Here is a 26415-nt window from a genome sequence, read left to right as displayed (position 1 = left end):
TAAGGATAGAGTCATTTTGTTTTGAAAAAAAGGAGGTGGCATGCCAAAAGTTGTGGAAAACACTGCTTAGATAAGTAAATATTTTGTCCCTTCTTAACAAATTAGGGCATTATGATTAAATTAGGAAATTAAGAATTCTAATAAGAAAACTAAGATTTTCTTACATATTAGGAAATTAAGATGAACAAATCTTAATATAACAATTAGGAAATTTAAGAATCTAAAGATGGTTCTGATCATTGTTTAAGGCAATGCCTGCTTATTTTTGTTATTTTTCTTTCTAAGAGAAATCCTGTTTTGAATCTAAATAGATGAGAAGAAACAAATTAAAGCAAAACAAAACACAAACCAAGAATGACTACATTCTTGGAGTTGGAGTGACATCTAGTTATGAGAACTTAGAAATACATTTAAACTTTGAGATAAACATATTTGAGATAAACATATTTTTTTTATTATATAGTGAAATTCTGAAAGACTCTTAAAGATTAAATAAAATGTTTCTAATATCACTCTACAGATATATAAGAAACAATAATTCAGAAGCGATTTTACAATATTCCTTCTCATATGACACTTGGTTTGAGGGACTTTCCTTGGTATATAGATTTTTCAAAGCATTCTTTTGTTGTCAGGCATAAGAAAGGCTAAACAGTGTCTCTTTTCTCCTGATGGCACAAAGGAGTTTCCTTTGAGTGTAGTGGGAAAGATATGGATGACAACCATGAAAGTTATGGCTTCTGATCAGAGAATGAAGAACTAACAACTGCATTTCAATTCTAGGACAGCATTACTGTAGTGGAAGGCCCAGACATCTGAATCAGGGCGATGGAAGGCTCTGTGCTGAGTCCCACTTCCTGGGAGAAGCGAAGGGCCTGGATCCGTCAGAGTCGTCAGTGGCAGACCCAGGTCGTGGAAGAAGCTGAAGCAGTCCTGCCGGATGTCTTAGATACTGAACCTTCCAGCCTTGATGATGTTTTTCAGGAAGGTAAGGCAATTAGACATTGTTCAGATTCCCACCTTGTTTTATGCCAGAAAAATCACGGTAGGTGATGGAAGATGCATATTGAATGGGTTTGAATAAGGTTATTAAAATTAATTAACAGTTAAACTGATAGTAATGTCTTACATGAACAGTGCCAAGTTTACAACAAGAATATGTGGATGTCTCCAACATTACTCCCAAATCCCGCTGTACTTCCAACAGACCCCAGCCTCACCCCACATCATAATTCTGTTTACTTTATCTTTAGGATTGTTTTTAGATTTAAGGCATGAAAAGTAAAGTGATTAGAAATATCACATATGTGAGAAAGAGATTAGCAAATAATTTTTAAGAAGTTTATTTATTTTATTTTTGTTTACTGTCCTAATAATTTACCTATAAAATACCAAGGGCAATGAATGCTTTGGGTTTTCCATGTTATGTGTTTAATAGGTCACATACTGGATGCCTGGGTCCTGGCCACAATTATATTGTTTCTAAGCTGTGTGTGTGACTTTAGGAAAATTCATATGACTCTCAGAACTCATCTGAATTTCAATGAAACTACAGGCATAACTACATGGCCACACATGTATGCATATATCATGTACTCACACTTATGCTTACTCATACTCTTTAAGTCTTAAACAAGAAATATCAACATAAGATCATAATTTGATTCCATTTTAAAATTCATTATTTTATTTATGATAGTTTATTGTAGTTCTAATAGTGTGAAAATTTGTTATTGATACATGCCACTAAATCTAATCACTACCAAAGTACTTATAATTTCTCCAATACTGTCCTTAACTCTCTCTGGTCTTGTGTACTTTCCACTATTTTCTTCAGTAGATAATATTGAATAATCACAAATTTTTGTTCAATATTACTATCTTGTTTTTTTTCTGTTCGCATTCCACAGATGAATGAGATCATCCACTATTTGTTCTCCACTAAAATATTTCCCTCCAGTTCCGCCCACGTTACAGTGGTTTTTTATGACTTTTTCTGTTTTTTTATAGATGCATAATATTTCCTTATATGTAAATATAAAACATATTTTTATATTCATACTTTTTGGAGAAATCTCAATATTTCTTTCTTAGAGGCTAACAAGATGACATTACCAACAACAGTGAATAAGGGTTCCTTTTACCACATTTCTACCAACAGTTTTTTTTCTTTTTGAGATATGCCGCTTTCACTAGTGTGAGTTGATATTTCATTGATTTGATTTCTTTGATAGTATGTCTATGGGATTGTCAGTAGGCATTTTATCTATATGTCTAATATACTGTATCTTTTTCAGAGAGGCATTTGTTCATTTGTTCACACCATATTTTGACTAGGTTTATTGTAAGCTTTGTGAGAGGAATATATACTTGTATATTAGCCCTTTATTTGAAACATATGTGAAGATTTTTTTCTCCTACTCAATAAAGGTGTCTTTTTATTTTAGCTCAAGTTTCTTTTGCTAAAGAAAACCTTTTAACTTTTATGTAGTTCCATTTATATTTCCTTTTGTTGTCTTTACTTCCATAGTAAAATAGTTGAATACACCTCCAATGTAAATTTTTTGAAAAGTCTATGTTTTTCTCAGTGTAGTTTATGGACTCTAATATTGAGATATTTAATCCACTTTAAATCAATTTTCACTTAAGGCCATAAATGCCTTAAATGTATTGCTTTTTAGCTATTTCTGACAGTTCCCAGGCATACTCCTGGCTCTGTGCTTAGGGATCACTCCTGAATGTGCTCTGAAGACCATCTGCCATGCCAAGGATTTAATCCAAGTTGACTGTGTACAAGGCAAATGCCCTACCCTCTGTACTCTATCTCTCTGGCCCAGCTATTGCTATCTTGAGGTATGTTCTTTCTCTTCCAATTATTATAGAACTTTTACATTTTAAAAGAAGCTGTGATTTATAATTATGTAAAATGATATGGTTTTATGTACATAACATAATATCATACTGAAATACTATACTCTCTACCAAAATCCTCACTTTCTTCCACTATTTCTTCAGTGTCCCTCCTTCTATCTACAACACATCTGTGGTAGTGTCACTTCTGCAGACTTGTTTTTAAAGTTCTTTTATTTTCTAGCTTTAACCACAATTTTTAGATTTTTTTTCTATTTGTATTTTTTTTTAGGTTTAAACTCTCATTGAATACATTTGTTCTAATTTAAAGAATTAAAAGCTTGATCATAGTATATTTGTTTCCAGGTAAGTGGGAGTGATATAATTACAAAAAGAAAATATAGAAATAAAAAGGTACAACAACAATAAAATTTATGAAAATTATTGGGTCTTGCAATGAAGTTATTAAATAACTTTCAGAAGTTTTACTATACTCTTCATACTAGTAGATCTTTTTGTTACTTATTTTGTTTCTAAATGCTAGGTGGCTTTAAATACACAGTGATAATTAAATAAGTGAGTTCATACTGGAATGACTATAAAAATACTGGAGTTATTGTGCTATGGCATATGCTGCCACATGGTCCAGGAATTTCTAGCTGTGATAATACTGCAGCTTTTTTGGGTGGTACATATTTTTGTCTGCCAGGTTCCCCAAAAGTAAGAGAAGATAAGTGAGAGTGCTCATGCTCACTCTCAAAAAGTGAACTGACAGTTCCCAGGGCATACTCCTGGCTCTGTGCTTAGGGATCACTCCTGAATGTGGCAGCCCAAATACTTGTCTAGTTCTGGACCAATTGATTATATATTGGTGCCTGACTTCTCTGTAATGGATATGAACCACAGGATAGACATGCTGCAGCATTTCATTTCAAGAAGATACTAGTTTGGGTGGTGTTCTATATTATGACAACTGTATCTTGATCAATTTATATATATAAACTAGGCCAGCTAATGGAAACTTTCTTTTCTTAACTTAACCTTTAAAAGACAACAAAATCAATACCCAATCTACAACAAGCTATGCACAGAAGGTACCAGTTACACTAGCAGTCTAAGGAGCAAATGAGGGAGATATGGAATATATTCTGGGAACAGGGGTGGAGGGAGGACAACATGGTGGTGGGAATGACCCTGGTTCATTGTCACTATGGACCTTAAATATTACTGTGATAGATTCATAATCCACTTTGTTCACAATAAAAATTTTTGAAAATAATAAAAAAGAATGTTCTAACCATATTCCAAATATTTGGTAGAAAATAGAGTAATGGTCTTAATGCCCTGAAACCTTTCTTGTTTCCTGTTATAATGTGATAAGAGAAAAAAAGATACTTTTTAAATGGTATGCTTTCATATCTTAAAGGAAAGTTTGGAGGTAAAAGGAGGTTCTGTTATATTTATATTAAAGTACACCTGTGGGAATGTGATATCCAAGATGAAAATCTGGTTTTCTTTAGCTTTCAATAATTTTATTTCTAACTTTTCTAGGAAATTCAATAAGTAAGATAGAAGATTGGATTCTGGATTGTAGGTAAGTTCTATAAATTATTTAATGTAGTTGATAGTTGGACATATTAGTAGGCATTGACTCCTGGGAATCCAAAGGTTGGAAAATACATTTGAATTTGAACTAAGAAAGAAGGTTGAAATAACATAGATTGGGAAGTATAAATTAAAAGGATTTGGAAATAGTTTGAGATTTATGATTGTGAATGAAGAGCAACATGATAAAAAAAGACTAAAGAGACTAAGGGTAAGTAAAGTAGAAAAACAGGCTAAACCTGTCCTAAATCGTTATAATAAAAATTATAGCATTAACAATATCTGAGATAAATTCTAGATCTCTATGCAATTACTTTCTCCTTCAAATTGGAGTTATACCATATAAAAAAGATCCTATAAATTAATTATTCTTATTAATGAAGTGATTAAATACTGTGTTTTTTTATACTGTATAATACAGAAAGTTAGGCTCAGACTTACTTGAGTAACTCAAATCAGTGAAAATTTAAGCAGTTACTTCAGAGGAAGATGACATCTCTCCTCATTTTGTAGAAATAGTTTAAAATATGAAACCTCCCACTCCTCATTCACTGTATTATTTTAGATTCAATCTATCTGGACAATAGATAAAACTTATGTGTCCTATTTAAGTTTGACCAGTTGTGTGATAATTGATATAACTACTGCCTCCTCATTTTTACTTGTTAGCTTTATTAGTCTTTAGCCTATGTCATTTATTAACTGATAATAGCACCAAATAAGTTTGTTATATATAGCTATTTAATCCAAGTAGGTAATGACAGAAAATATTTGTTTTGTGCTTGTTTTTTATTTATAGAGTATATTTTTTCTTATTTTAGTCAAATTTATGATGAATAACTTCAAAGTCAATGAACAGTTTCAAAGTACTAGAGGTAGTGGTGGTTGATAATAGTGAATGAACAATTAATCATCTTAATAAGACTGGGGGAAAACATTCTTGGCACAGCATTCTGAGTTACCACACTCTTGAATTATTTGTCTGCCAAAGTTATAGAGAGAAAATGATTAGCTAGAAACCCATATTCATGGGTGATAGGTGCCAAAACAATCATTTTTCTAAATATATTCATTTTAATACTATTTAGTTTCTCTTATATTTCAAATATCGACCTGTGTCTCTAAGTGTAGTTCAGTTTAGGGACACACTTTTATTTTGGGGTTGGATAGTGGCCAGAGCACCTTAAAATTACTCTTGTCAGTGCATGGAGGACCATATGGGATGTGGGGATAGAGAGCAAGTCAATGATCTGCAAGGATTTTTTTTTTTTAGTTTTTGGGTCACACCCGGCAGTGCTCAGGGATTACTCCTGACTCTATGCTCTGAATTCGCTTCTGGCAGGCTCAGGGGACTATATGGGATGCCGGGATTTGAACCACCGACCTCTGTATAAGAGGCAAACGCCTTACCTCCATGATATCTCTCCGGCCCCAAGGTCATAGAATTTCTGTGGATTTAGATCAGATACAATTCTAAAATCTATGCCTGTAGGTTTCATTTATTTAAACTTTCAGGAGATTTTCTAGGACAGAATATATTAATTGAATCAGAGGAGAATGTTAATTAATTCAAAAATCTTCTGAATATTATTTCCATTTAAAGAAAGTTTTTAGGAAGCATATCAGATGCTTTTGACAAGCCAATCATCCTCCCTGCTCTTAAGAATACAGAGAAATGGGTGCTGAAAGGAGGAAAATGATATGCCTGATATCTCTTCAGTAACAATATTCCAAACCACATTGCCCAAAAGGCAAAAAGGGGTGGGGAGAGAACAAGAGGAAGAACAAAGAAGAAAGAAGAAGAAGAAGAAGAAGAAGAAGAAGAAGAAGAAGAAGAAGAAGAAGAAGAAGAAGAAGAAGAAGAAGAAGAAGAAGAAGAAGAAGAAGAAGAAGAGTCTGTCATAGAGGAAGGTTGAGGGGTGGGTTGGTGGGATGAAAATTGAGGACATTTATATTGAAAAGTATGCATATGCACCGGTGAGAGGATGAGTGTTGGAATATTTTATGACAAATTCAATCATGTAGAACTTTATAACTGTATCTCATGATAACTAAATTAAAAATTATTATTCACAAAAAGAATACAGAAAAACTGGTATTTAGACTACTCTTTTTTAGACATGAAATGATGCTCCTTTCTTTTTTTTTATTTATTTTGAGTCTTTTCGGTCACACCCGGCAGTGCTCAGGGTTCCTCCTGGCTCTACACTCAGAAATCACTCCTGGCAGGCTCAAGGGACCATATGGGACGCCGAGATTCGAACCACCAAACTTCTGCATACAAGGCAAACACCTTACCTCCATGTTCTCTCTCTGGCCCCATGATGCTCCTTTCAACATAAAAATGTAGCTACATTTCTAGTTCTGAGTCACTGATTTTATATTCTAAGAACTAATTTGTGAAATGCCTTGGACTTCATAATTGCTATGGCATTTCAAATCATCAGGTTCAGAGAACGGATCCTAAATGTATCCAGACCCATGTACATAAATCCTTTAGCAGATTCCATAGACACAGAATAGCCACATGTTCAAAGGCTAACATAGAGACATTTTCATATAGAAAATATGAACATGTCTACCAAGGCATAACCAGAGAAAAATATAAAATAATCATTCAGATATAAACTTGTATCTAATTAATAATATCAAGTTTTGTTTTGGGGCTAAGCAGTAATTTTAAAAATCTTGATGGGTGGCATTAGGTCACACCCAGTTGTGCTTAGGGCTTTCTCCTTGCTCTTCATTAAGGGATCACACATGATGAGGTTCAGAGGACCATATAGGGTGCTGAGGATTAAACCCTGGTCAGCCATATGCAAGGCAAGAGCCTTACCTGCTATGATACTTCTCTTTAGTATTTCTAATGTAAATGTATTTAAAATACTTCAAATGTGTTGATATAACTTTTTCTTTTTGATGAAAAATATAATATATATATTTTAACAACATATATACTTTTTAATAACACCCCCTAATCCCAAAATATTCTTAATTCTCAACTATTTCTAGAAAAAAAATTGAATTCCCTAGATTTAAAGTATAATATTCAAATAGGTCTCTAAAATCAGTGTATATGTAGACATGACTTCCTATACAGTGGTCCTCTCTGACTGCCAAGCCTAATCCATAAGCAATTCATCTATACAATATATATATATACATATATATATATAATATATATATACATATATATATATATATAATATATATACAATATAGCCCCTCTGATATATTTCCCCTCCTCCACACCAGAGGCCCTTCTAATCCCTCATCTCCCATCTAGATTCATTATTTTCCCCTTAATTAACCCTCTTTACCCTCAGTTCTTTAATTTGTTAGGCACCAAGACCGACCTCTTGCCCCAACAGATTCTTTCCTTTCACACACCCCTACAAAGCTCATTATTACTCCTTAACTCTCTCACCCCCAACCATCAGTACCCCACATTTACCCTTTTTAACTTCAGTACTATACAGTTCTAATCACACACCAAAGTCATGCATTGGATTTAACAACCCCCACCTGTTTCAAAAGACATAAAATGGACACATATGTCTTTTGAATATTTTATGTGTATTTTCTTTAGCAGCTATAACTCTTTCTAAATATTCTTACATCGTGATGATTCTACCCATGTTTTATCTTGTCTTCTCTTTGTGAGATGTTCAGTAAGGAATTTTGGTGGAAGAATCCCTCAGTTTAATGCTTATGCCTGAACCATGTCATGGGGATTGTTGGATTTGTTCCTATGGCCCCCATATGCATTGATAACGCCACGTGGCATTGTGCCTTGTTTGTATAGGCACATTAAAATGGGAAAATACTATACATACAAATAAGTTCTTATATAATAGAGATTGGAACACACAAATCTCATAGTGCAATGGGATCTTACACCCTGAACATTGATATAATAACCTGGCACAGGCCTCAGATGAATGGGCATCCTCCATTCACACCTGAGCCAGGGAAGCTATCTATGAAACATTCAAGGTTTGTTATAACAACACCTGGAAGCAATCCTCTACCAGGGAAGACCCTACCATGGCTCTGACATCGACCTGCTCAAAAGAGACTTCCCTTAACACTAAGAAGACTTGACAAAAACAACGATCTGCTTACAGGACAGGGTTCTCTGCTTTGCCCTTTAATTGTGAGGTGAAACAAGAGGACGTTCTGCACCATCCTGACTGTAATGTAGGATATGCAGATTCCAGGATCTTTAATACAGAAACATGATACCAACAACAGAGACTGTGTGAAAAATAAAAGTGTATTGGCATTACAGACAATGACCTGGATTGGACAAACTAGTTTGCCTGGAGCCTAGAGTTGGTCTTATGCCTGGAAACTTCAGGGGTAGGGTCTCCTTGTATTTAGGCCAAGGCTTTTCCTTTCCATGTCCCTCATATTTTGGTGGGCCTATGCAAACAATAATTGCCACTCTAACACCATTTTACTGTGCTCCTTTGCCTCTAATCCTTAAGAAAAACAACCCACTTAAACTTTTGAGGTTAACTTAAACTAATATACATGTGCATGGAAATGTAAAAAAGTACTTTGCTTTCAATGTTTAAGGAGTTATATAAGTATTATGTCTTTAGACTGCTTTGTGTGCTGCTAAGAAATATTATGTACTACATCTGGGGACTTGAGGGACAAAGTAATTGTACATGGATTCTGTTTTATTTTTTTTAATGTTCTTTGGCTGAAAGTTCAAAGTTAAGATATCAGCAATGGGACTACTGAGAATTCTGTTTATGAGTGATTGTTCTTCCAGTGTAACTTTACCTTGTCCTCTTTCTTTGCATCTTTGTTCTCATAATTAAAAATAAAAAATTAATAAAAAGAAAAATATAAAATAATTAAGTTGGTAGAAGCTTTAACTATAATAGATGAATAAATTATGGAGAGCTACTAGAGATCATAGCATCTATCACTAACAATTAATAATACAATATTTTACTTTAAAATGTCTGAAAAGGGTCAATGTTTTTTTAAGGGTTCTTTGGGAAAAAAGCAAATAAAAATATTCTGAACCTTTTGGAGATGTGTGTTCTTTGACTGATGATGATATTCATAGGTCTAAAATCACATTATATTCATTGAATATGTAAAATAATTGCACATCAGTCAAAAATTGTTGAAAGTAATATTTTATTTTTAATGTAAGTATTTATGAAGGCTAGAGCAATAAGTACCACAGTAGGTAAGGTGTTTGCCTTGTATGTGATTTGAAACCGAGCATCCCATATAGTCTTCCAAGCCAGCCAGTGGTGATTTCTGAGTGCAAAGCCAGGAGTAACTTCTGAGTGCCAACAGATGTGGCCCCAAACAAAAAATAAAAAAATAAAAAATAAATATTTAAATAAGCAAGAGTTTGATTTTTTATTGCTTAATCAATTATCTTGAACTAAATATACCAATGAATCTTGAGTCAGTTTTACCAGTACATTGAAATTTTCTATTTATTTTTATTTATTTATTTTTATATTTTCTATTTATTTTCTATGATTTTTAATCAAATCACCACAAGATAGTAATAATATAGTTCCCTCTTGAGTTTCAGTCATAAAATGTCCACCACCCACTTCTTTATTAGTGCATATTTCTCACCAATGTCCCCAGCTTGCTTCCCACCGTCAATCTTGACCTCCCTTCTACTTGCCTCTAGGGCAGACACCCTTCTATCTCTTCCTCTTTCTCTCTGGCTTGCTCTCGTTCTTTTTTTCCTTCTAAATACCTTGGATTGCATTTTATTTTACTTTTTTGCATGGTGTTATAAAGAGATCTACGTTCATTTTTTTTTCATGTAGCTGATTACTTTTTTCTTTTTTCTTTTCTTTTTTTTTGTAATGGTTTTTATTTTTTTTTCAAACAGAAAAAGCCATTTTAATCACACATATACATTCATAGGACTTTAAACAAAATGTAATATAAAATATAAAAAAACCAAAACCCCACAACAAAAAAAAATTGCATTTACTTGTAAACTGCTTAACAGCTGGTGGGTTGGCTGACAGGGCTGCCCAAGAAAAGCAAAAGCAGATATAATGAGGTACATTTTCAATGAATAACCACCACAGATCATGTGAACTGCTCTAGCAGCCCAGTCACCTGTTCCCCAATCTCGCCTCCTTAGAGACAAACCAGGGCAGTCCTCCCATGAATTGAGGGCTCCAGCTATATCGATAAGCACCTCAAAGAACAGACAAAACAAACAAACCAACAAAAAAAAAAACTAAAACAAACAAACAAAAATTACGCCATGGTCTTGAATTAAGAAACATGGTATAGCACATAACGAAAGAGAAGAAAGGAAGAAAGAAAAATAAATAAATAAATATAATTGGGGACAACACTTTCAATAATCGCACCCAAACAGAAAAATCGACCAAAATAGATAAATAAATCAAAAATAATAATAACAATAATAAATAAAGTTAATATATATATTTATATAAAAAATAACCAAGATTTTGTGCTTTTTGTATTTGTTTTTTCCCTCTTGCCCTGGCACAGTAAATATTGGGGTCATTTGAAAAGGAATTCACTTGGCCTAAGAGATATGGGGTTTCTCTGTCCTTGGAGCATACTGTCATGGGATCAACTTTGCTCATGATCAGGATCCTTTACTTTCCCGATGGTGTTTTTTTTTTTGTTTTTTTTTTTTTTTTTGGTGTGTGGAAGACTTCTGCTCTATGTTTAGAGGTCTCAGTATCTGCACAGATCCTGAGGTGGGACTTATGATGAAGTCAGTCTTTGTGGTTCTAGAGGTTCTGTTACCTCAGTGTCATTTTAATCCATCTTCTGTGGTTGGTGATCTTGGTCTTTGCACTGAACCTAGGGTGGCACCTAGGATAGCGTCTTTCTTTGTGCTTCTAAAAGCCCCATTCCGTTACAATTGTCTCTGCCGGACCTTTGGGACTGGGGATCATGATTATTGTGCAGGTCATAGTTCAAGCCCTAAACTAGGGCTTTTTTATTGGTCCCAAGATGTATACAGTCTGGTCGTGGTTCTTGCAGCCAGTCATCTGCAAATCCCGATCTTGGTTTTTGGACTTACCAAAGGGTGCCAAGACTTCTGGTTTTGTCTTGTCGTTAGTTGGTAAGGTAGGCTAATCTGCTCAAGGTCAAGATGTTCGCATTTTCCACATTGTCAGGATAACATGTTAGAGCTGGGCCTTATTGTTAGTCCCGCAGTCCCGGATGGAGTTTGTTTCCTGCAGCTGTTGTGAAGAGCTGTGCCGTTTCTATGTCGGGGATCAAGGGTTCAAGGCTGAATGAATGGTATCTAATCACCTGAGGTCTAAGTTGATTCCACATGACATATTTTCAAGGCAGGAGATATCCCCATATTGTAAACAACTATGAGTTCCTATCTTTAGTAGATAGGAGCTCTTTTTTTTTTTTATATGTAAGATTTCCCCTTTACTTAGTGTGCCTTTGCAGGGGGAAGTGGTGCTACATTATAATGTCTGTATATTTGTGAGTGGATTGATGGGATAACCGAAACAGGTCACATACCCAAAAACGAGGGGAAAAAAAAAAGGGAATTAAAAAAGTATGTGCTCACCAATATATATGTAGGACAATCATTTAAAAAAGATAAATAAATAAATTAAAAACAAAACAAAACAAAAAACAAAACAAAACAAAAAAGAAAGAAAGAAAAAATAATAAAAAAATAAATAAAAATAAAATAAGTTAGCGAAGTTTTTAAGGAACCAAAGTGGTGCAGAGGACTACCTTACATTTGGGGGAGAGCAGGTAAAGAGGTGGTGTATTACAGGTTTTATGCCTATGTTGGAAGTACAGTTTTTCCCATTGTCTTTTGGGTTTTTCTTGTGGTGTGTGGGTTCCCAGGCATCTTCCTAACACATCCCCTGACCTTCTTCAGATTATTAAATATTTGCAGCAGGGAGGTCTTGGAAGAGTTCTTGCATTGGGGATACTTTTGGACCTAGGCCCAGTTTCAAGGAACAGTCCGCGTTAGGGAGAGTTAGTAGGGAGGGCCTCGCAGCATGAGTCCACAGGGGAGTTGGCTGTCTTTTCTTTCAGGAGCAAGGTGTGGGTTTATCTGGGTGTCCCCTCGCCTGGGTGCAGGGTACTGGTTCGTTGGGTAGGAGGTCGATCTTGATGCCTAATAGAATAAGGACTGAGGGTGAAGAGTTTTAATATAGTGGGAGATCTGGATGGGATTGAGGGGTAAAGGGATAGTTGGATTTCCGGAGGGGAGAAAGGGGAAGGTATATGGGAAGGGTATGAAGGAAGAGAAAAGAGAAAATACCTTAAAGAGAAAAGGGGAAGAGAAAGGGAAAAAAGTAATGGGCAGAATAGAGAAAAAAAAAGTAGTGAGAAGAGAGGAGAGAATAGCAAGGGAATGCTGGTTTGATTAAAAGTGTTCGAAGAATAGAGCCTGTGGTTTAAGTCTGTATGTCTCAGGTACTGCTTCGATGATCTGAATGATCACATGCTTCAATTCCTAAATGGAGGTATTACCTAGAGATAAAGTGTATGTTAAAGAGTTTTCTCGTGGCCATCTCGTAGTACATGCAAGGTATGGTATCCCGTGTGGTATCCAGAGTTGCCACCTTAGTTTGTCCGCCCTTTGTATCCAAGGGCGCCTGTGGACAGAAAAGCTGAGAGGTTATTTAAAATATAGTAAGATAAAGGCATTAAAAGGTAGTGTTATGGTATGTTGCCATTGCAGTCCGTGATTTCCCTTGGTGTTCTATACTTGTGTTCCTGTATACAAACTCCAAGGGATTATTGTGGGCCTTTGTTGTAGAAGTCTGATTACCTACCTGTTCTCTCTATGCTGCCATTTCTGTTGTTATTGTTTTCTTTATGGTATATTGTGTAATCAAAAATTTGCATTATTCCTTTTTCATGTATTTTGGACACTGCTCCCACGTATATGTTGACTATTACAGTGTTCGGAGTTTCTACCATGTTAAACCCTGTTATTTGATTGTTAAGTATTAGTTGTGTATAAAATATGTTTTCTAGGTGTTTCAGAATAGTGCTACCATTCTGTATTTTTCTTTTGTCTTCTGACTTACTTCGTTTAACATAACATGATCTAGGTCCATCCACGTTGCTGCAAAGTCTGTGATTGTATCATTTCTAACTGCCATGTAATATTCCATTGTATATATGTACCACATCTTAATGATCCATTCATCTGTTGTTGGACATCGAGGTTGGTTCCAAGATTTGGCTATTATACTGAGTGCTGCAATAAATAGTGGGGTGCATACGTATTTTGGAATGAATGTCCTTCCATCTTGGGGGTATATGCCTAGGAGAGCAATTGCTGGGTCAAATGGCAGCTCAATTCTGAGTTCTTTGAGCACTCTCCAGACTTTTCTCCATAGATGTTGGACTAGGGGGCATTCCCACCAGCAGTGGATGAGAGTTCCTTTCATACCGCATCCTCGCCAACAAAGGTTGTTTCCATTATTTTTGATGTGAGCCAACCTCACTGGTGTGAGGTGGTATCTCATTGTTGTCTTGATTTGGATCTCCCTGATGATGAGTGAAGGTGAGCATGTTTTCATGTGTTTGTTGGCCATCCTTCTGTCTTCCTCAGAGAAGTGTCTATTCATTTCATCTCCCCATTTTTTATGGCTTTATTTGGTTTTGAGGGGCTCAGCTTTCTGAGCGCTTTGTATGTTCTAGATATCAGCCCTTTATCTGATATATCAAATGAAAAGATTTTTTCCCATTCTGTTAGCTGTCTTCTTGCGTTAAGTAGGGTTTCTTTTGCCATGCAGAAGCTTTTTTAGTTTGATGTAGTCCCATTTGTTTATATTTGATGCTAACGTTCTTGCCATTGGTGCTCCATTCTCAAAGACCCTTTTGATATAAAGGTCTTCGAGTGTTCTGCCTATTTTATTCTCGATAAACTTTATAGATTCAGGTCTGATTTCCAGGTCTTTGATCCATTTTGAGTTGACTTTTGTATAAGGAGTGAGATATGGGTCGATTTTCACTTTCGTACATGTGATTACTTTTTTCTACACAACTTGTTGAAGATGCTTTTCTTGATCTGCTTCATATTTTTTGCTCCTTTACTGAACATTACCTGATAATATACATGAGGGTCTGTCTCAGGACATTCAATTCTATTCCATTTATCTGATAATACATTTTTTATTTAAAATATCATGTCTGAATTATTAAAGGCTTAATAGTGCAGTTTAAATTTTGGGGAAATAATGCTTCCCACCTTCTTTTTTACCAAAGATTGCTTTATTCAGGTGGGGATGTTATTGTTCCATATGAAATTCAGGAGTATTTGATCCATTACTTATAAAAATGCCATCATATTCTTATAGAAACTGCATTGAATTAGTACAATGCTTTGGGAAGTATGATCATTTTAATTATTTAATCCTCCCACTTCCTGAGCAGGTTATGTATCCATTTCCTCATGTCCTCTTTTATTTCTTGAGATGATTTTTTAATTTTTTTAAAAGTTAGCTTTCTTTATTTTGGACACCATGATTTACAGAGTTGTTCATAATACAGTTTTTCTGCTATTCAATATTTCAATATCAATCTGACCACCAATGTAATATTCCCTTTACTTGATCATTTTCTTCACTTCTCCAAAGCCTACTCCTTGTTATGTACAGGGTAGGCCAAGGAATTCAATGGTAGCTTTGTACAATTAAATGGTAATTAAATTATCAGAAAATAAAATAATTTTAAGAAAAATTTGTAAAAAAAATTTTATATGTTGCAATACTTGATACAATATTATTTTGACTTTTAGATACTCTGAGGAAGGACTTTTTGATGAAGCAGGAAAATCAGTTCATAATGGTGAGCATAGGCTTTGTTTTTCTTTTATTGTTCTTCTAACTGAAAAGTTATATGGTTCTGTATGTATATATAAATGTTTAGGTATGTATAATACATATAAGTACACTAATATATATGGGTATATATGTGCAAATACAGATATATGTATGTGTGTACATAAAAATGTTGACATTTACCACTCTGTTATGCACCTTATTCTTGACCTGTAGGCATTCCAAGCAATAGAATAATTGCTCGTAAGCTACATGTTGACTATTATTCAAAGGTTATCTTCTGTTAAGTGGTGTTTTAGCTCAACAATTACTACTCTGAGAGAAAAAAATTTATAATGTTGAGTGTTTATGTGTATGAATGTATTCCTTTATATACGTACTATTTGGCAGAAAATTGTGCCTATCACTATGTGATTTAGAAAGCAGGTGAAATACAGGTGACTATATGATTATTTATGAAATCAAGTATAATTGTGAATTTGGGGACAGGGTATGTACAGTTGGAGGCAGTATTGCAAATATAGATATTTAATGTGATTGCATGCATTATGCAAAGCTCAGCTTTTCCTGGTATATTTGTGTAGTGATTCTGTGAACATTTATTTACTCAAGTTTCATTTTTCTGCAAATGTTTCCAAATTACTTGACAGGTTGTCCAAGCCATGGAGCCAGTTTTGAAGATGATTTGACACTTGGGGCTGAAGGTAAGTGACATTTCAGTCTGAGGTTACAATTCAGAAAAATATAATATACTCTGTATTAATGAAGTATTTATTTGAAAAAGAAAACTGAAGAAACAGCCTATCCCTGGATTCTTATCTATTGGAAAAATGTAGTCTCATTGATATATTGACATTATAAATATTAATTGTAAATATTGATATTGTAAAACTCAGAAGGTGTCACCCAGTTCTTATCCAGAGTGATCAGTTCCAAATATCATTGTCCTAGTAAACCCTTCTCTACTCTAATTGCACTCACCACTCTTTGTGGTAAGCTTCTGACCCTGGCCTAGACCTACTGATTCTTATCTCTATTGTCTCTGGATATTATTACCATATTATCTCTTGTTTTTTCTATCCCAAAAATAAATAAGATTATTTTATGTCTATTCCTTTCCCTCTGGCTTTTTCACTCAGCATAATACTTCTTTTGCACGGGAAACCAAAAACAAGTTGAGTATACTGGTTATAAGAGAAATTGCACTACAGAAAGTTGATGAATGAGATTATAGCAACCTCCAAATGTGTTCTATTAGAAACTCATAAAACTGGGACAGCAATACCAACCTGCCTTTGGACTAAGTGTTTATTTTTCTTAAAGAAAGATAAACTCTTTCCTCAATATTAGTCATGGGTGAGAATTTTAGTCACTGAACCAGTTCTCTACCATAATTGCTTAGACACTTTTTATAAAGAATAGAATCCCCATAAAATGAGGCTAAAGCAGTAATTGAAAAAACAGAAATAACGTATTTCTAAACTCAGAAAGGCAGATCTAATTATTTCTGTTTCCCTTCTTATTTATTTTTAGCTGCACATTTGGTCACCAGTGACAAACTCTTCTCCAGGTAAGTGTTGGGTTCATCCAGTATAGATTATGTATCACTAAAAAAAAGGATACTAAATTAGTATGGTTGTCAAAAAGAATAAAATAAGCTAAAAGTTCATAGTAATAGAGATTTTTTTCAACCAAGTCTAAGGTTATAAAATAAAATTTAACAATGAATCATTCAATAGAAATAAAAATGCTCATATATAATATCTTGGAATCAGGGCACAAACTATTTAAAGATTAGAATGAAATCATCTCTAATACCTGCAGGAATCTCTTGGAGACAGCACGACCGTGCCAGCTACTGGATCTTGGCTGCAGCTTGGCTTCCAGCAGTCTGACTGCTGGGACCAACAAGACTAGTTCAAGGTAAGTATATTATCTTGTCAGGAGTGAAAAAGATCAAAGGCAGAAACCACTGCCAATCTTTTTTTCTGGTTACAGCTTATTGCAGTTTTTATTTTTTAGTTTCTTTTATGTTTTAGTTTTGTGCCACGCTGGTGATGTTCAAAAGTTTCTCCTGCCTCTGTGCTCAGGAATAATTCTTGTTGGTTCTTGGGAACCATATGGAATCCTGGAGATTGAAATCAGGTCTACTACATGCAAGGCAAGCACCCGACCTGTTATACTATCTCTCTGGCCCATCTCAATGTAGATTTTATAGTCAAATAACTAAGGAAAATGACAATATTTTTAATAATTATTCCAGAGTCTAAAGGAAAAAATAGAAGAGAGATGAAGTGAAGAAAAATGTTTGGCACAGAGGCAGGCAGGGGAGAGTGTGGGTGAATTTGGGGACATTGATGGCAAGTTAATCTGCACTGTTGAAGGGTGTTGTACTCTAAATGTCTGAAACTCAATCATGAAAAACTGTGTAACTGTGAAAAAATACAGTATTATAAGCAATCTTGTAAACCATGGTGTTTAAATTAAATAAAGTGATTTGTTAAAAATAAAAATAATAGTGATGTTCAAGAAGATTCTACTTCTTAGATCTGAATGCTATTATCTAAAATATCTCACTAAGTTATCTCTTCGCACTGAACATTGTAACCCATCAGAAATAAGATTAGTACCATCATAGTTTCTGTAAATATAGTAAACTCTCAATGAGTAATGCATTAATTATTTGATTGATTTGTTATTTTGAATTAAATAGTAGAATACTTTTATTCTGGTAATTTCATGTACTTTTGATATAATTCACGGAATGATTGTATGAAAATTTAAAAGATAGAACAAAGAAAGAACTTGCCTCTAGAAGTTTATAAAAGCCTTATAAGGAGCCGGAGTAGTGGCACAGCAGTAAAGCGTCTGCCTTGCACACTGCTGACCTAAGATGTACCACAGTTTGATGCCCAGGCGTCTCATATGGTCCCCCAAGTCAGGAGCGATTTCTGAGCACATAACCAGGAGTAACTCTTGAGTGTCACTGATTGTGGTTCAAAAAACAAAAAATAAAACCAAACAACTCTCTAGTGTAAAATCTGCACATAAAAACTTGAAGAAAGATAAAATTAAAAAAACTAATTTAGTATATAAAGCGATAATTTTTGTAATGTGAAGTCAAAGTTGAAATTTGAGACCTGGTTATGAAATGTATTAGTTATGAAATGGTTAGTGATTTGTCCTTACTGAGACTTACCCCAGTTAAATTAAATTAGAATCTTAGAATGTGAAACAAAGATACATGATTTTTTAATTTAATTTTAATTTTTTGTTTTCTGTTTTTATTTTAGGGCCACACCCTAAATAAAATGCTCAGGGATTATTCCTGGCTCTGTACTCAGGAGAAATTTCTGGCAGGCTCCAGGGGATCATGTGGGATGCTGGGGAACAAAGCCAGGTGATTAGGTGCAAGGCAAGAACCCTACCAACTGTACTATCAATTACTATCAGGCCCTCAATTACCTGCATTCTTAAAGCATTCCACCAAGATGATATTAGTGTATATGCAGACATAGTTGCAATTCAATTATACAGTCTTAGGCCAAATTTAGATAAGAACATTTAGGAACATGAAATGAAATCAGCACTTAGATATTAACACAAAAGTAGAGCCAGCAGTTTTTATTAGTCAATTACTTATTGATCAGATTGGTCCCTATTATGAGCAAAAAGGAATAAAAAAGTCTCCGTTTTGAAGACTATGTAGTCTGTATCAATATGTTCTGATATAATTACATTTTTTATGAGAAAAATATGTTCTTTTTCTATATGCAGTGTTTTTCCCTAAAATTAGATTGAAGAAATATTATGGTGTGTAGGGTGCTTGCCTTCCATGAGGTGGACCAAACTTTGGTCAAAATACTATATAGACCCTTTAGCATAGAGCTCTGTCAATATTGAACAGGTGTGGCCCAAAACAAGAAAAAATCCTAAAATTGACCTCTCAAAGTAGATCATTGAGCCTACCTATATTGATAAATTATAATACTAAGGTCAGAAAATCGTTTTATATTTCTTGCATAATTATTCCCTAGTTTTCCCCACATAACTACTGAGGAAACTGAGAAGAAATTGCAAAGATATTGTCAAAAATTAATTAGATTATAGTGCATACAAGAACTGATTGGTTAATAAAATAAATTCAATTTTTATAATACCCTACTTTCTTGTTTAATTTACTTTATTTAAAGAGCATGTATCATATAGTTGGTATAGTTGACCATAATACATTTGTTTCCATACAAGTGTGGGCAAAATTACAAAAAGAGAAATTAACTAAAAGAAGGAAGAGAAGAAAAAGGTGGCAAAGTACAGTTCAAGCAGATTTATGAAAATTAATGTATCTTGAATGAGATCATCAAGTCATTGTCAGAAGTTTTAGTAAGCTCTTATTAGCTGATCTTTCATTCTGTTACTTCCTTTGTTTCTGAACATGAGGTGACTTCAGCTACACATTAGAGTTCTTATGGGGATAAGAGTATTAAATATGGGCCCGGAGAGATAGCACAGCGGCGTTTGCCTTGCAAGCAGCCGATCCAGGACCAATGGTGGTTGGTTCGAATCCCGGTGTCCCATATGGTCCCCCGTGCCTGCCAGGAGCTATTTCTGAGCAGACAGCCAGGAGTAACCCCTGAGCACCGCCGGGTGTGGCCCAAAAACCAAAAAAAAAAAAAAAAAGAGTATTAAATATAAAGGAAGTTGTTGCAGAGCCATGGATATGGTCATGCTGTCCAATAATTCCAAGCTCCATTTATGATACTGTGGCTTTTGTGGGTTGTGTTTTTGGCTGACAGATTTTTTGGAAGAGCCAGGTGAAGGGTGATAGGGTGTTCTCACTTATTTCTAAAATGTCCTGTTGATATCAACCCAAATTCCAGCATACCTAAATTTTTGGTCAGATTGGTATCTGTGCAGAGAGTCATAGAATAGTGGTGAAGCAGGGCCAAGAGATAAGTTGTGACTGTGGACGATGGGTGCAGCAGGCAGAGATTTGGCAGGGCAGCAAGTTGACCCACTCTCTCGAGAATACCAGTTTTCAGCTGCATGGCTGGTTTACCCATAATTTTTCACAGCTTCGTTTACATCTCTTTTGAGAACAAAGTTAGTTATAGGACTTTCTCAGAAACAGACATGGTCCTAAATTTATTTAATATATAAATTTTTTAATTGAATCACTGTGAGATATATAGTTATGAAGTGCTTCATGATTAAGTTTCTGTCTTAAAAGGTACGCCTTTCACCATTGCACAGTTCCCAACATCAATGTCCTCATTTTCATTCTCAGCCTCCTCCACCCTTTTTTCTTCTTTTTTGATTCTTTCTTTCTTTCTTTCTTTTTCTTTCTTTCTTTCTTTCTTTCTTTTCTTTCTTTCTTTCTTTCTTTCTTTCTTTCTTTCTTTCTTTCTTTCTTTCTTTCTTTCTTTCTTCTTTTTCTCTTTTTCTTTCTTCTTTCTTTCTTTCTTCTTTCTTTCTTTCTTTTTTTCTTCTTTCTTCTTTCTTTTTTCTTTCTTTCTTCTTCTTTTTTCTTTCTTATTTCTTATCTTCTTTCTTTTCCTTCCTTTCTTTCTTTTCTTTCTTTTCTTCCTTTCCTTTCTTTTCTTTCTTTTCCTTTCTTTCTTTTTTCTTTCTTTCTTTCTTTCTTCTTTTTCTTCCTTTTTTTCTTTCTTCTTCTTCTCTCTTTTTCTTTTCTTTCTTTCTTTCTTTCTTTCTTCTTTCTTTTTCTTTCTTTCTTCTCTTTCTTTCTTTCTTTCTTCTTTCTTTCTTTCTTTCTTTCTTTCTTTCTTTCTTTTTTCTTTCTTTCTTTCTTTCTTTCTTCTTTCTTTCTTTTTTCTTTCTTTCTTTCTTTTTTTCTTTCTTCTTTTTTCTTTTCTTTTTCTTTCTTCTTCTTTTTCTTTCTTTCTTCTTCTCTTTCTTTTCTTCTTTCTTTCTTTTCTTTCTTCTTCCTTCCTTTTTCTTCTTCCTTTTTTTTTTTTTTTTTTTTTTGTTTTTGGGCCACATTCGGTGGCACACAGAGGTTACTTCTGGCTCTGTGCTCAGAAATTGCCCTAGCAAACTCAGGGGACCATATGGGATGCTGTAAATTGAACCTGGGTTTTAAACAGATCAGTCGCGTGGCAAACACATCGTTCCAGCCCAAGACAATGTGGTGTTCAGTATTATTACTGAAGGGGTACCAGGCTTATCGCTTTGTTTCCTTTCAGCACCTATTTCTTGTCCAGAGTAATCATTTCAAATTACTATTACTGTAGTAGCCTCTTCTCTGCCCTAATTGCATGCCTCTGCTAATGTGGCAAGTTTCCTGTCATGGACTTCTCCTCCTGGCCCTCATCTCTATTGTCTTTGGATATTATTATGATACTATCTTTTTATTTATCCCACAAATGAATTTGATCATTCTATGTCTATCCCTTTCCCTGTGACTCATTTTGCTCAGTATAATACTCAAGAATTTTTGTATTTATTCTTTTTTTATAAGAAATTTTCATTTACTTGCAACCATTTTTTCTAAGTACTATAATAGTGTATAATTCAATTATTACACAATAACAGTGTTGGTTATCTCACTTTTAAGATAACTTTAGGCTCAGAGAAGCAAACTATTGCATTGATGCTGAAGTAAAAGTAGAGAAATGATCAGAAATATCAACCTTTTGACATTTTTTCTAACACTGGATTACCCTGTCTCTTAAAATTCCTGTTATTCGCTCAAACTTTTACTTTTTCAGTATCTCAGAAATTCTTGACAAGGTTCAAGAAGATGCAGAAGATGTCCTCATTAATCTAGGCTTTGGCCATGAGGATCAAAAGGAAACTTCTCGGATTCCTGCCCGATTTTTCACCAACCCCTCTCAGGCCAAAGGCATTGATTTTCAGCTCTTCCTGAAGGCTCAAGTGCAGAGGATAGAGATGGAAGATACTTGTCTCATGCTTGCCAGTGAGTATGACCACAGATCCTTCTTTAAATTTCTTCCAAAACTGAAATTTTACAACAATCATTAATAATTGTACCTCATATTTGCTCTTGGTTAGCTTCATTCAACCATTTGTTTCTTGTGTTGGTTGTCTCATGTCATTTTCAAAAGGGATGAAATATGTAAATCTGCTCTTCTGTTCAGTCAGTCTGCCGCAATAATACAGTAGAAGGGCTCTGGCTTTGCATAAGGCTGACAGGGTTCAATCCCCAAATCCCATGTTCCCTGAGCACCAACAGGAGTTAATTCCTGAGTGTAGAGACTGGAGTAATCCCTGAGCACAGCCAGGTTTGGTCCAAAATCAAAACAGGAAAAAGTTAAAAAAAAAAAGACTTGTGTACTTCTGTATTCTTTAGACTACATTCTTCTCTCTTTAGGCTGATCATATATCTTTAAATTGAATTCTTATTTTCTCTTTCTTGGTTGGAATTATTGAATGACTGCCATTTATACACATTATAATTGTTTCCATTTAAGGAAAGGTTATCAAAACAAAATGTTAAATTGCCCAGTATTTATAAAGCATTTATATTCATAGGTTTTCTTCAAGAGAGGAATTTAATATTTAAGTAAGAATAGTGCTTCTTATGTGTATCTATAGACCATATTTAGGAAAAGAATGGTCTAAAGTTATTCAAATTCCATAATAAAGAAATTTATTAGAGGACATCTTTATTTTGATGAGGGGTGAAATATATATTAAAATGCAGTCATTTTAATTTATTTTTATTTAATATAAATATATTAAAATATATTTTAAGGACTTAAGAAATAATATAGAAATGAGCATTTGCCCTGTGTTTCACCAAATACAGTACAAACCCTATATGATTTTCATAGTCTGCCAGAAATGATCTCTGAGCAGTGATTCAGGTATAAGCACTGAGCACTGCCAAATATGGTACCCACAAAACAAAAAGTAAGTAAATAAAAATACATTTAAAATTTTTTCCTATTATACACTCAATGTACCTTGTTTCTAATAGCTTGTTTTAGATTTTTTGTATCAGTGCAAATTAAAAAAATTTGGTAAAACTGGACTTCTGGTCTCTATATAATACAGAAATGACTGAGTTAGAATATTTGTACAAGGAACTTAGGTGATTCTTTTTCATATTAAAATTAGAAAATGATCTGTTGATTTTATGTCATATTCATATTCAAGTATTAAATTCTAGAAAAACAACCATTAGACAATAGGAACGCAATTCTTGTCTTTAGAAAGCTTATAATCAAAATAAACATGGTTTATTATAGTGCTTTCAAGCATTAATGTGCATATAATTATCATATAATAGCTTACATGCTTGAGATAATGATTATTATTCTGAATTTATAATGTTTCTACAGGACTACTGACCACACACTGTGAAGAAGTTTAGTAGAAATTCTGTATTGCATCTACATTTTTCTATTAAGTCCACTGTTGTTGCTATAAAGTTGTCTTCTATTACTATAAAATGTAATTGCTATGTGGAAAAGTGTTGCTTTTCCTCAGTATTTTTAATCCAAAGCAAGCATAGTGAGGACAGAAAAATTCATATGCTAAATTAAGATATTAAAAGTTTATTGTACAATTGGCTGGAAATACTATAGGAGTTAAGGTAATCACCTTGCTTGCAAAGAACCCAGATTTCATTCCCAGTACTGTATATGGTCCCCCAAGAAACAAGCATTAATTCCTGACAGAGCCATGGATAAGTTCTTTGTGCTGAAGCAAAAGACAAAACAAAGCAAAAATTTCCTCATACCATAGAGATTAACATTTTAACTAAAGAAAAATATCTACATGCAATGGGCAGTTAAGAAAGTCAAGAAAAGGGGCCGGGCGGTGGCGCTAGAGGTAAGGTGCCTGCCTTGCCTGCGCTAGCCTTGGACGGACCGCGGTTAGATCCCCCGGCGTCCCATATGGTCCCCCAAGCCAGGAGTGACTTCTGAGCTCATAGCCAGGAGTAACCCCTGAGCGTCACCGGGTGTGACCCAAAAACCAAAAAAAAAAAAAAAAAAGAAAGTCAAGAAAAGGAATCTGAATATGTAACTGGGAGAAATTTAGATGAGAAAATTCTGAAAATTTTGGGTCTAGAAATGTAGTACAGAAAGCAGGTAAGGTTTTTCCTTGTATGTGTCAAATAGAGGTTTAATCCCCAACAATCCATATGAGTATACCAGGGATCATGCCTGCATGCAGAGCCAGGAACACACCATGAATATAGTCAGGTGTGACTTCTCCCAAATAAAAAGAAATCCTGACAAATCTAAATGGGATAGACACTAGTGAGAGACATTACCACTTTCTTTGAGCTGAGGGAAGTTTAACTGTGGGCAAGAATTAGGTTAAAAACTGATCTTCCAACTCACTAACTTTAACCTTTATATCCAGGTAGATTTAAGCAGGTACACACACTGGCTGCCACTGCAGATGCTTTCTTCTGTCTCTACTCCTATGTTTCTAAGACACCTGTGCAAAAGTTCATCCCATCCAACATGTTCTGGAACTGGAACCTAAATGATGTGCCAACTATTAAGATTCTGATCCCAGAGCCTGAACCGCACTCACCCAAAGAGCGCCTCCGGAAAGCGATTTCCAAGATGTGCCTATACACGTGTCCAAGAGATCGCACGTCGCCATCCCACAGCATCATACAAAAGAACAGTATGGACCAAGTAGTATGGGAAGTGCTGGATAGAGTGAGAGGACAGAAGCGTGTCCTCAAGCAAAATCCTGATTTTGATCCAGAGACACAGAAATACTGTGTGCCCTCAATCAGAAATGTGGAGTCGCCTACTTCTTCCTTTCCATGTACTTTCTTTTCTAATGGAAAAACAACGCAGTCAATGATAACAGAGCAAGCACCACTTTAAACTCTGGATTCAAATCCCAGAGTAGATCTACAGTGGAGTTACTGACCCAGGTAAAGAGAGAAATGTGGACTCTGCAAGCCACTAATAAGGAAAAACATTTAGCTAAGGATGAGACATTCTGGGAAACAGAACAGAGCGAGAAATATTCTGTTTCAGAAGGTTATTGTGAGCAGGAAGGTTAATTCATTAGATCTGCCAATCATTAAGCAGAAATGGCAGCTGAACCTAGAGAGAATAGAATTGTGTTCTTCTCTAACTCAGCAGCTGCTGGAAACTTTTGATTTGAAGGAAATGAGTATGTTGAAGATGTTCCTGGATTCTGGAAAATGAACACATTAGATTCTTTCCGTTGGGTAAAGAGAATTCACAATTTGTCTTTGCCAGATATAAGAACTCTAGAATTATATTCAGAGATATTACAGGGTGGACTAACATAAAGGGAAAAGAAAAATATATACATTTTAAGTATTTACATGTTTCTATGCTTTTCTAATTTCTCATTTGAACTATTCTTAATTTAATGTCCTCATCAAGCCTACCTGCAGTTATCATTCCTGGAAGTGAACAAGATGTAATAAAGTCTGTTTATCCACTAGGTTTAACCCTATTTAGTAAAATACATTTTACTCTATAATATCAAATTTATAACCACAATGACATATGGTTATATATCTAGAATTCTCAGTTTGGAGACTCAAGAATATAACTTATGCCTTCTCAGCCAGTAGTTCATAAACCTGACTATACATTCTAATAACCCAAGGATAATTTTAATTACCCAGGATAACTCATAATTTTTTATTTTTAATATAGAAACCATGTGAATTCAGTGGTTGTGTTTCTTTTGCTTTTTAGCATTTCACTAGGTTCTAATACAGTATTTACCTTTCACTTCCATGGCCCATTATACTGTGTATATGAAGGTATTCATCACAAAACAAATAAACTTCAGAAGGCAAGAATGTCAAGATTAGTTTTAAAAGATTTAGATATTGGAAGCAGAGAGATAGTACAAATAATAGGTAACTTGCTTAGCAGGTTTGAAGTCCAGAGTTTGATCCTGAGTACCAACTAACATCATGTCCATCCCAATACCACAGATGTGGCCCCTATAACATTTTTCAAAAAAGCAGAGGAACTCAAATAACCCACCCCATGTTATTTTAATGCTGTTGCAAAAAGTACAACTTTTATTTGGTCACATCTAATAGGAGAAAAATAATAAATTTTACTATACAATTCATTATATGCTACTAATATGCTTACATATACATGTATATTGAGTAAGCATATTG

The 26415-nt window shown here is 34.5% G+C and overlaps 1 protein-coding gene across 1 annotated transcript; it reads left to right on the top strand.

Annotated features, from left to right (window-relative positions):
* The first annotated feature begins 828 nt into the window (after window positions 1-828).
* Window positions 829-25450, top strand: TESPA1 (thymocyte expressed, positive selection associated 1). The gene is given in 10 exon segments (XM_049782980.1): window positions 829-988; window positions 4402-4444; window positions 15242-15291; window positions 15935-15988; window positions 16818-16854; window positions 17109-17207; window positions 22013-22221; window positions 24639-25160; window positions 25163-25241; window positions 25243-25450. Coding segments are annotated over 10 exon segments (1461 nt in total).
* Window positions 25451-26415: the final 965 nt, after the last annotated feature.

This window comes from Suncus etruscus, chromosome 11 (assembly GCF_024139225.1).
Source record: "Suncus etruscus isolate mSunEtr1 chromosome 11, mSunEtr1.pri.cur, whole genome shotgun sequence".
Lineage (NCBI taxonomy): Eukaryota > Metazoa > Chordata > Mammalia > Eulipotyphla > Soricidae > Suncus > Suncus etruscus.
The sequence above is the reverse complement of the archived record's forward strand: the minus strand, read 5'-3'. Positions and strand labels throughout refer to the sequence as shown.